The sequence below is a fragment of the Lampetra planeri genome, chromosome 21 (assembly GCF_965212315.1).
Source record: "Lampetra planeri chromosome 21, kcLamPlan1.2.h2, whole genome shotgun sequence".
NCBI lineage: Eukaryota > Metazoa > Chordata > Hyperoartia > Petromyzontiformes > Petromyzontidae > Lampetra > Lampetra planeri.
The window spans coordinates 1,214,752-1,226,783 of record NC_136127.1 but is presented as its reverse complement, the minus strand read 5'-3'; the positions used below and the strand labels follow the sequence as shown (position 1 = coordinate 1,226,783).

The following is a 12,032-nucleotide window of genomic DNA, read 5'->3' as shown; positions in this document are numbered from 1 at the left end:
CAAATAAACCTACCATTAAAATGATAGACTGATTATTTCTTTGTCAGTGGGCAAACGTACAAAATCAGCAGGGGAACAAATACTTTTTTCCCTCACTGTATATTGATTAACTTTATTTTTATTATTTTATTATTGTTATTATTTTTTTATCTACGTGACTTTACCGAAAGAACCATGGAATATGAATTCCTGCAGTCACGAAAGTTTTAAGTCAAAAAAGAACAATAGGTTTTTACTCTTTCTGGCAATTAAATAGGTCGTGTTAAGACATCCAAACGCCAAACAGATGCCTTTTGCAAGGAATAAAGTCTGCATTAACCACACGTGCAAACAAACACACACATCCCGTGTACAGGTGCAAGGTGGATCAACATCGCGAAAGATCAAGACCCGGCATGGGTATAGGCCTTCCTCCAGCAGTCGCATGATCGTGGCTGCTGTTTCTGCTGCTGATGTTATTTGTCATTCATGACTTTTCGAAGCACGGCCCTTATTCAGTGCAGGCAAACAATGCCTTGGCGAGTGCGGTTGCTGCGGTTCCACTGCGGGCGTTTGAGAGCAGACTCTGCTGCTCACCCTGCAGCGTGCTGATCACAGCGGCGACGTGGAGCGGGGCCCGGGGATTCACTGCAGCGAGGGTGGACCTGCTCGTGCCTCTGTGACGACGACGGTGGTGGTGATAGTGGTCGAGGGTGGGGCGGGGGGGTAATGCTGAGTGCTGACACAGCGGCAGCTCACGGCACGGAGGCGCCGCAGCGTATCCTTAGCAACACGGTCATGAGGGTGGCGACAGTGAGAGATGTGGGCTGTGTTAGATGTGTGAGAGATGTAAAATGTGGGAGATGTGGGCTGTGTTAGATGTGTGAGAGATGTGAAGTGTAGGAGATGTGAGCTGTTTGAGATGTGAGAGATGTGTGAGATGTGAGCTGTGAGAGATGTGTGAGATGTGAGAGCTGTGAGAGATGTGTGAGCTGTGAGAGGTGTGAGACGTGAGCTGCGTGAGACGTGAGCAGTGTGAGATGTACGCGCTGTGTAAGATGTGAATTGCAAGCTCTGTGATTCTGCGGAAAAGCATTACTCAGCAAAAACACGCGGACGCGCCAACTCGAGCTGCGCCCCGCGTGCACGGTGGATCTCAGCAGCAGCAGCAGCGGCATCATCATCAGCACCTCCTCCTCCTCCTGGCGGACTGCGGCACGGCGCGGGCCCCGCGGCTGCTGCTGCTGCTGCCTCTCCTCGCTCGGCACCTGCACGGACGGAACCCGCACCCCGACCTCCTCCGTCTGTCTCCCTTAACCCCTTCTCCCGGAACCCTTTCCCCCTAACCCCCGTGCCACTAAACCCTGTCTCCCGGCACTCGCTATCCCTCATCCCCCTTCTCCCAGAACCCCTTCTCCCCGGTGTCCGATCCCTCGCCCCATCTCCCTTAGACGCCCTTCCGCCTGGACCCTCAAACCGTCTCCCTTAAACCCCCTGTTTCCCCATACCCCCCAAACCCCGTATTCCCGTACCCCCCAAACCCCGTATTCTCGACCCTCAAACCCCGTATTCCCGGACCCCCCAAACCCCGTATTCCCGACCCCCCAAACGCCGTATTCCCGACCCCCCAAACCCCGTATTCCCGGACCCCGTCTCCCCCCGCGACCCCCATCCCGCGGGACTCGGTGCGAGACTCCTCGGTGCGGGACTCAGTGCGGGACTCGCGCCGAGATGACGCCTCTCCTCCTCCTGGCGGCGTGGAGCTGCGGCGCTCTGCCCGGTGAGTTGTGAGAGCGTGGGCGGGTGAGAGAGAGAGAGGATGCCGGAGAGAGTGAGTGTGTGTGTGAGAGAGTGTGTGAGTAAGAGAGTGTATGAGAGAGTGTGTGAGTAAGAGAGTGTGTGAGGGAGTGAGTGTGTGAGAGAGTGAGTAGGTGAGAGAGTGAGTGTGTGAGAGAGTGAGTGTGTGAGAGAATGAGTGAGAGAGTGAGTGTGTGACAGAGTGAGTGTGTGAGAGAATGAGTGAGAGTGTGCTTATGTGAGAGAGTGAGTGTGTGAGAGGGTGAGTGTGTGAGAGTGAGTGAGAGAGTGTGTGAGAGAGTGAGTGTGTGAGAGAATGAGTGAGAGGGTGAGTGTGTGAGAGAGTGAGTAGGTGTGTGAGAGAGTGAGTGTGTGAGAGAGTGTGTGAGAGTGTGAGTGTGTGAGGGAGTGAGTGTGTGTGAGAGTGAGTGTCTGAGGGTGTGTGTGAGAGAGTGAGTGTGTGAGAGAGTGTGTGAGAGAGTGAGTGTCTGAGAGAGTGTTTGAGAGAGTGAGTGTGTGAGAGTAAGTGTCTGAGAGAATGAGTGAGAGAGTGAGTGTGTGAGAGAATGAGTGAGAGAGTGAGTGTGTGAGAGAATGAGTGAGAGAGTGAGTTTGTGAGAGAGTGAGTGTGTGAGAGAGTGAGTGAGTGGGTGTGTGAGAGAGTGGGTGTCCTAGAGAGTGAAAGAGTGAGTATGTGAAAAAGTGAGTGTGTGAGATAATGAGTGGGTGTGTGATAGAGTGAGTGTATGAGAGAGGGAGTTTGTGAGAGAGTGTGTGAGTAAGAGAGTGTGTGAGAGGGTGAGTGTCCGAGAGAGTCAGTAGGTGTCCAAGATAGTGAGAGAGTGAGTGTGTGAGAGAGTGAGTGTGTGAGATAGTGAGTGGGTGTGTGAGAGAGTGAGTGGGTGTGTGATAGAGTGAGTGTGTGAGAGTGTGAGTGTGTAAGAGAGTGAGTGTGTGAGAGAGTGAGTGTGTGAGAGAGTGAGTGTGTGAGAGAGTGAGAAAGCGAGTGTGTGAGAGCGTGAGTGTGAGATAATTAAAGAGAGGGTAAGTGTGTGAGTGAGTCAGAGAGTGTGAAAAAAGTGAGAGAGTGAGTGTGCGGGAGAGTGAGTGGGTGTGTGAGAGAGTGAGTGTGTGAGAGAGTGAGTGTGTGAGAGAGTGAGTGAATTTGTGGGAGAGTGAGTGTGTGAGAGAGTGAGTTTGAGATAATTAAAGAGAGAGTAAGTGTGTGAGTGAGTCAGAGATTGTGAGAGAGTGAGTGAGAGGGTGAGTGAGAGAGTGAGTGTGTGAGAGAGTGAGTGTGTGAGAGAGAGAGTGAGTGTGTGAGTGAGTGAGTGAGTGAGAAAGTGAGTGTGTGAGAGAGTGTGTGAGAGAGTGAGTGTGCGAGAGAGTGAGTGTCTGGGGAAGTGAGTGTGTGAGTGAGTCAGAGAGTGTGAGAGAAAGTGAGAGAGTGAGTGTGTGAGAGAGTGAGTGTGTGAGAGGGTGAGTGTGTGAGAGAGTGAGTGTGTGAGAGAGTGAGTGTGAGATGATTAAAGAGAGGGTAAGTGTGTGAGTGAGTCAGAGAGTGTGAGAGAAAGTGAGAGGGTGAGTGTGTGAGAGAGTGAGTGTGCGAGAGAGTGAGTGTGTGAGAGAGTGAGTGTGTGAGAGAGTGTGAGTGAGAGAGTGAGTGTGTGAGAGAGTGAGTGTCTGGGGAAGTGAGTGTGTGAGAGAGTGAGTGTCTGGGGAAGTGAGTGTGTGAGAGAGTGAGTGAGAGAGTGCCGGCCTTCGTGTGCCGTGTGGGTCTTCATGGGTGCTCGCTAGAAGCAGTCTGTTAAGGCTACACGGGGAATTTTTTGTCGTTATGTTGTCTGAGAGAGTGAGTGTGAGTATCTGAGAGCATGAGTGTGTGTCTGCGTGCGTGAGTGAGATCATTCTTAGAGAGTGAGTGAGTGTGAGATCGTGCTCGAGTGAGTGTCTTAGAGGGTGAGTGCCAGTATCTGGGAGCGTGAGTGAGTGGGTACGTAAGCATGAGAGCGTGATTGTCTGAGAGAGTGAGTGTGTGAGCGATAGTGTAGCGGTTAGCGCGCTGCGCTTTGAATCTGGCGACCCGGGTTCGATTCCCGCTCACTGCCAAAACCAGTGACGATTATCTACACCGTTCCTGGGCCTTCCCTAGGTCGACTCAGCCTCAAATGAATACCTGGTGCGATGTGTAAACATCGCCACTCGAGAGACAAAGGCGGCCGGGTGTGGTGTTGGCCACTCTCCCCCTTGTGTGCCGTGCCGGCCTTTGTTGTATGCCGGCACGGCATACAACAGTCTCTCAAGGCTACACGGGGGATCTTTGTCTTTGTGTGTGGTTTTATCGCTCTGTGGTTCTCTTTTCTTTGCGAATCTGGGCTCCGCCCTGCGACTCTTCCTCGGCTTCAGCGCCACTGCAGCAGCAGCGGCAGCGGCGCCTACAGCAGCAACCACACACATCCCGAGACGCAGCGCAGACACGGCGGCTCACAGACACAGCGACTCACAGACGTCTCGTACACACAGCGGCTCACATACACAGCAGCTCACAGACGTCTCGTACACACAGCGACTCACAGAAACAGCAGCTCATAGACACAGCAGCTCATAGACACAGCAGCTCACAGGTACAGCATACAAAGGCAAAGATCACAGATACCCCATACAAACAGCAGCTCATAGATACCGCTCACAGACACAGCACACACACAGCAGCTCACAGACACAGCAGCCCACAGACACAGCAGACACGAGGCACTGAATGATCCATAGGGGGTGTATGTATATCTGTCTGTCTGTCCGTCCGTCCATCGCGCTCGCCGTCCAGACAGATCCTGGGCACTGCGGAGCCTCGCCGCGTCACGATGTAAAGATGCTGGGCAGCACCCTGGACAGCGACTCGCCGCTCACGCGCCAGAGGCGTGCGGAAAATCGTTGCTCTAAAGCGAGAAGCTCGGCAAAAGCATTGGCCGCGATGTCTGCAGACCGTTGATGGCTTTCGGTCGGGGCTCATTAGCCGAGCGTGTGTTTGTACGCTACAGGAGTCGCCTTGTCCACCCCCTACCCCAAAGGGAGACCCTAATGAGGCTGGCGCCTAGCAGCCTCTCGTGCAGCCTTGCCCTTTTAAGAAGAAGAAAAAAATCACTGCCCCTGACCGTCAGCTCCCCCCCCCCCCATCCGGCCACCCAAGCCACGAGCGAGCCGTGCCCTCCTCCAGCCTTGTCCTTGACAATGAGGCGTGGGGAGCCGTGACCTCTAGCCGTGACCTCTAGCCATGACCACGGTGACCCCCGTCTCCCCCCCCCCGCCCCGCCTGCTGGCTGCAGGTCTGGGCGGCGCGCACCCCAGGGACGGTGGCGTACACCGACACCAGAGCCTCGTCTCCAAGGAGATAGTCACTCCCTTTCGGCTCGTCACGCGAATGGAAGACGGCAACGAGACCGCCGTGGCTGCGCTGTCGACAAAAATCCGCCAAAGGACGGCGCGCGCCCAGCAGCAGGTACACGAAGCGGGGGGTCGGTGCGACGCTGCGTTCTGGGTTCAGCCACCCTCCCCTCACTGCAGACGCGTGTTTCAGAACGCTTGACACGCGATGACGATGATGGTGATGGTGATCATCATAAGTCAGAGATTAACATCGCATCTCATCTCCAACACATTTTAAAAACGCTACCAGCCCCCCCCCCCCCCCCCCCCAGTGCCCTTGTGCGGCAACAACGTTGATTGGCTATGAGCAAACCTGGCCTGAAAAGCGGCATTAGTTTGTCAGTAGGGGGCGACCGTGGCCGCTCTGACGTGCACTCCCAAGTGAGTCGTTTTTTTTGTTACGGGTCATTTTCGAACTGGCCCAATTTGTACCGTGCCGCCGGTGTGCAAGTGCGACGATGGCCTTTGCTAGTTTCTAACGACGTTAGAGGGCCTTTAACGTCCACTGATTTTGATCGAGCACCTACGATTGATCGATTGATGTGCGGCAGATGTTGCCGCACGCGTGAGGCCGCGCGCTGCCTGCTTTCGCTGGGTCCACGACTCCACCTCCTCTCTACACACTGCGTGTGCTCTGCTGTGACGGAATGGTGCCATTCCTTAATAATTACAACAAGTGGTGGCAGATTTGTCCCCGTTCTAAAACAAGTCAATGGGATTTAGTTGAGTGTGACGACTGAGACGAGCATAAGACGTCGCGTTGCAGTGGGACTCTTTACGTTGGTCACAAATGCAATGTCATTAGGTGTGCTGTCACCTCTCCCCGTGTTAAAGCCCCCCCCACCCCCAACCGTCTTAATGTGTCGCGGAAACATTCCATGTCCTCGTGTGGCAAGGGGTAAAGCGATGCCCCTGTGAAGAGGCAGGAGGAGGCCGAGTAGACACTGACACAGCACTCCCAGCCCAGGTCCTCCGTGGCGGGCGCGCAGTGCAGCGCACTGCAGATAAAATTGGATCTCAGTTGCAGGGAGTGTGATTATGCTCCTAGCACCAATAGTGGTGACTGATTTTAAAAAACACGCACACAAAGAATCTCATGAAAATGGTTGTACACAGAGTCATCTGGTCTGGTCCAGGTTTGTGGCTCTAACCGGCAAGAGTGAGCCACAGGGCACATCTTCACTGTCAATGGAGCAATAAACATGCTATAGTTCTTTACAAATGACTCCTAACAAAGGTAAATCTTTTGCTGCATTTCTGAGAGCAATTTTACATAAGGTTCCTATAAATAATGTTTACTGTATAAGGTGTTCTTTTGTGTACGGACTTCCAGAATAAACATGTGGTCTTCACGGTACATGGCACTGATAATTATAGCAAGCTCAACGAAAGTCACTGGCATGGTATTTGCCGTGACAGTGTTCATTTGAATTGCAGCCGTCTTCACCCCGACGGTGGGCTGCTCCAATGTCTTGCCTGTACCCAACTGTGGTTGATCAGAGACACCTCATTTCATGTGTGTGCGTGTGCGTGCGTATGCGTGCGCGCATGTGTATCTTTGTCTTTGTGGGCAACTGAGGCGTTGGAACTCGTATCGTATCCGTGAAAAGGAGCTTCACAGCTCATCGGATTCCTCCAGTCTAAATAAATATTCTGATGTGCTGATTCTGAAGCAGTAAAGGTGCGAGGCGACTTCCAATTACAAAGTAGCACAAAAAAAATCTGTTCTGAGGAACATGTTGGTGAAAAGACGTTGCTATGGCGCTACACATCTCGGAGGAATTTGAAACAGAACATAATCAATAAACACTGTATTCACGGTGGGTTCCCTTTTACAATTGAGTTAAAGTGTATATATATATCATCCCTCTTATACGCAATGTAAGCACGACTGCATTGCGAGCTTTTAATAACATGCTGACTTGGAACTCGCCCCGTCTGATGAAGTGAAGGTCAGTGCAGCCGAATTGCAGCGAGCGATTCCGCGAGCCGTGCATCGTTAAGCAGCGGAGATTCCCTGCCGGTGACATCGGCCGTTGATGGCACACGCAAGAGAGCAAGGGGCCCTTACCTACAGCCGTACATCCCCTAATTGTACTCTTGATAAATGCATTGAAGACGCGTATGACACGTGAGAATCCATCATAGGTGATTTGCTGCAGTGTGCACCCAGTAAATGTGCAGCGTCGGTCCAACGTTGGCCCAACGTTGGAAATGTTTATTGGGTGCATTCCATTTGCAAATGGAGATAACAAAATGATGCGATTGAGAGAGCGAAAATGAGAATACAAAAAAATGTGACAAAAATATATTGCGTAGAATCGAAACGTGACCCGAACATCATACCGAATGTATTCATCAATAATTGCATGCCTCGTGTTCTTAGGCACACTACTACCACACTACCACAACGTTGGATCAAAGTTGACACAACAGTGGCATGGTTACCGGGCTATTATATACTCTTTCTTTTTTAGGCCACGGCATTGTTCTATGTATGTTTAAACTTTTTTCCTACCGTACGTAGCCAACCATGCTAATCGTGTTGAGTTTGTGTATGTTATCTATACGTGGGGAGGTTACTGTGGACTGAGGGCTAACCATAGGACAGCCAAACGAGAGTTGTTACTCACCGCGCCGACGTGAACCAAGTGCTTGATAGAAACAAAACTGGTGCAACTTAATACCACATTGTGGATATTTCCATAGAATCTCGTAAAATGTATATTTGTAGAAAGCGCCCTCACTCGAGGCCCTTGATGACACAGTTTACAAAACGGCGACACAAAATGGTGTGATGGAGTCGGCAAGGGGGTTGCTTCAAGGTTTGGAGGAATGAGTGACAGCGATAGACGGGGTAATTGGGGATCACGAAAGGGCGATAGGGGAGCGACGGTAAGGGGTGGATGAGCGAGTGGAGGGACGAGGAAGGGAATGTGCGGTGGAGAAGAGGTGAGTGAGGCTTGACGAGAGGAACGGAAGGTGGTTATGGAGGCGAGGACTGCTTAACGTACGGGAGGAAGTTAAATCCATTGGAAGGGTGGTGCAAGGAGGGATAACTGAAAACGGGATTGGGCACAGGGTGGAGTGACAGAGAGAGAGAGACAGAGAGAAGACTGAGAACGACGAGGAAGAGAGGGCACATGGAAGGAGACGAGAGCGGCGAGATAAGGTGGGGCAAGGCCATGAAGAGATAGATGTATTGTGGACTGATTGAATGCCAAATCACTCCATTCGCATTGCGAATTATAACACAATGAAAATTTTAATCTAAAGTACAGTGTATTCTCTTATAACGCCACGTATTTTCATTACACGAATTGGATATAACGCAATGTATATTAGGGAACACATTTTATATAACGCGGATGCAAAATTATTGAGTGAACAAAACTACGATTGAGTGAACAAAACTATGTCGAGCGAGTAGGGATAAGCGGTTGTGCGGTTGCCTCGGCATAGCATCACACGAGGCATTGGGATGCTGCTGGATGCTTCTAGATGCTACCCACGCGCCTCAGGCTTTGTTCAGCCTGCGTACGCATCTCACGTGTTATCGCGGACTGTGCTTTACCCTACTTTTATTTTGTTATAACGCGATTTTTCCATAACGCCGTGTTTTTCAGGAACACAACTGCCACTTTATAGAACATACTGTATGTACGCTGAACTTCTTTCGCACTGTACGTAGCCAACCGTAGCATGACATAGTGAACCTGTAACAATAAGAGGCTTATATATGCCATGAGAGTTATTTGAGGTTATAATGTTTACTGAGAAATATAAATTACACTTATATTACACTTCGATTAGATTATACTTAGAAATATATATTACACTTAGATTACATTTAGATTAGATTACACATTGATTAGATTACACTTAGATTACACTTAGATTCGATTACACTTAGATTCGATTACACTTAGATGACACGTAGATTACACTTAGATTGTCCGTCACTGACCAATCGGAACTCTCCCGAAGAATCGCGCTCTCTGATTGGCCAGAGAAGCGGTTGCCGTGGCAACGCTAAATTAAATGTGGCCGAGTTCTTTAGTTGGGTGCTTGTGCTGATATACAGGTGTTTAATTAGACACTGAATTTATCTTAATTAAGCTAACCTCATCAATGCTACTTCTATCATCTAGCGTGCGTCTATAATATGCATCTAAACTGGCCCGTTTTTGTTTAATTCATAGGCCGAAAAGAAGCCTTTTATTTTGTCTCAAGGCTCTACATGGCCCCCTGGGCCGGGCTACCCAGGGGCCCAGGGAGGGAGGCCGGGGCTGGGCCTCGCGGTGCTGTGTCTATGATCACAGTAGCTCGCTCATATGCAAGTTTGTTGCAAAACAAACGGACAATGTCCCCCTTCACGTGACCGTCTCTCCACAACATAAAAAGCCTTTTTTTAAACACATCCCATCAGCTTTTACGACCCTCTGGGAGTGCAATAATAGTAGCAGCATTTGATTCAGGGAAAGCAGGACTGGGCCGATTTTGACATGCAATGTCTCATCAGCAGGTTCGCTTGGATCAATAACTGAATCAATCTTTACGAGATGGGGGTCTCAATTTGACGCAGCATATAATACAAATCACAAATAAGCGAATGATGAAAGTTTGTTTATGATGATATGCATCTTGTTTAAGTACAGCATGTGTCAGTCCTTTGCTAGATGAAGGCATCTTCATGCCATCTGTAAAAAGAGCATTATAGATCATCGCATTCCTCCAGTATAAATACGATTCTGAAACATGTTGATTCTGTCATGGGGATTGTTTGTCAGTCCGGATTGACGAATGACACGGGGGAGAGCACAGTATTGGTTCAGATATCGCCACTGATGTTACCCGTGGTCAGAAATGTAACCGCACAGTGCGTTAACCACCGTACCACCACTTAGGATCATAAGCCAAATTACTCGGGAAAGCCTCGCCGAGTCTCCAGGCTTTTTTCAGCAGCAGAAGTCCCGCTACATTGGTAAAAAAAAATTGGCAGATCTAAATAACGACGTGAGAGAAAGTTGGAGCTCCAAGGGAGAAAATCGAGGGGATAACACCCAGCAATGGCATCTGGTCACCTCACAAACTCAATGCCTATTCTGTTCTTGCGATACAGTAGTATGTGCAGGAGTTAAATGCCAATGTCAAGGTTTGCTAGCAATGAGAGGGCTTCAGGGGAGTTCGAGTAATGTGTGGATATCCCTCCTCCTTTGAAGGAGCGTAGACTTCAATGGTATACTATATGGTCAATAGCTTGGGTTGCATGGCTGCAGTCACACTGCGGCCTGTCTTTAATTTTCCATTCGTGAACAGAGATGTGCGCACTTGCCGGTTGATGTCCTGATGCGGTTGATGGTTAGACCAGTGGTCAAAGCCAGAGGGTGCAATGTTTGGGTCTCGAATTAGCCCCCATGCCTATAACACCTGGCAAGCACTGGTGATAAACCATTTAAACACCAGACTCAAACCAGCTTAGCTTCCGATATCCAATTAAATTGCAACGTGAAATTTTCAAAATGTAACTTTAGCTGACGAACCCTGAAGGTGATGTGTGCAAGCCCGTGCCCCCGAGTGTGTGGTTCTTTATAACCTGCATGTAACGTTTATGTGACCCTGGCAGCCACTGGAGGCCACAACATTGACGATGTGAAAAACAACGTTGAATCAAATCGTGAGGTGGAATTTCAGTAACTCGTAGAATCGCTGGGAGAAGGGTATGGTTTTTACACGTCTCATATACAGGACTGTACTTGTAACGTACAGCATTGTACTTATAGATTAGCAGTAGAAGGGCGGGGGTGAATGGGCAGGAGCGGGCTAACTGGCTGAGCATTACTCTGTCCATAGGCCCTCGAGTAATGAATAATTCAAGTGATATTCCAAGTCTGAAAACTGGCGGGATATTGTCCATGGTTGAGTGTGTTAATTTTCTCCATGGTTGTAAGTATGTTTAGTCTCGGTGTTTATGGATAGTTGTGTGTGTATTTGTATGTACATATGAGTTTTGATGTTAAGGTCATAAACAGTGATTTGTGATAATGGACCGCTAAGTCAGTTTGCATCTCCACACTTCGAGCAAACCGTCTGAGTAGAGGTTGCTATATGACCCCTCATTTTCAGCTGTTGGGTACTGAAGATGGTGAGAATGAATGAGGAAAATGCCCGGTAGCCACTTTTATAAGTAGGACCGCACAGATTGTAGCAACCAGTGGAGCATTTCAAGTGGACGTTCAAGATCTCGTGACATCTATCGCAAGAGTAGGCCATTGTGTGCCATTGTCATAGTCCAAATTAGAAGGTCATCCACAAATTAATAAATTTGGATTATGCTTTGCAAGAATCGGCCTCTATTGGAAGATCGCATCGCTTGAGCCATCATTGTTGGCTCCGGTTCTGGCTGCCTTCTCTCTTGTCTGCGGTTCCCCGCACCTCTGTGTTCAAAAACTGCACGGGTTACAAACAGTACAGCTTTGTGAGATGCAATTTGCATGAATGTCGCTATCATAAAATAACACTTTACATTAAGAAATGGACGCTTCTGCACAGGTGCCATATAATCTGTCAGTCTGCTACAAGAGGTATGGGAAATTTCAATAGGACTTACGCCTCTGCTTTATTGACCTGGCTAAGGCCTGTGATACCATAACGAGGACTGGGCTCTGGGTTACTCATACGTTCAGGATCCATGACCCTCTGCTCACGATCATTAAGGACCTTCGTGACGGTGGTCAGGCCCACGTAAAGCTGCGTGACCGGGAGTCAGCCATTCCCTGTTGACCTTGGGATGCGACAGGGATATTCTCTGACCTCAAAATTATTTACCATCT

At 49.6% G+C, this 12,032-nt stretch overlaps 1 protein-coding gene across 1 annotated transcript in view; it reads left to right on the top strand.

Moving 5' to 3' along the window:
* Window positions 1-4,645: 4,645 nt before the first annotated feature.
* Window positions 4,646-12,032, top strand: part of LOC144724778 (disintegrin and metalloproteinase domain-containing protein 11-like) — a 95,396-nt gene continuing 88,009 nt past the window's right edge. The window contains exons 1-2 of the mRNA XM_078604165.1: window positions 4,646-4,694; window positions 5,100-5,272. Coding sequence (XP_078460291.1) covers window positions 4,646-4,694; window positions 5,100-5,272 — 222 coding nt within the window. The remainder of the gene's footprint in view (window positions 4,695-5,099; window positions 5,273-12,032) is intronic.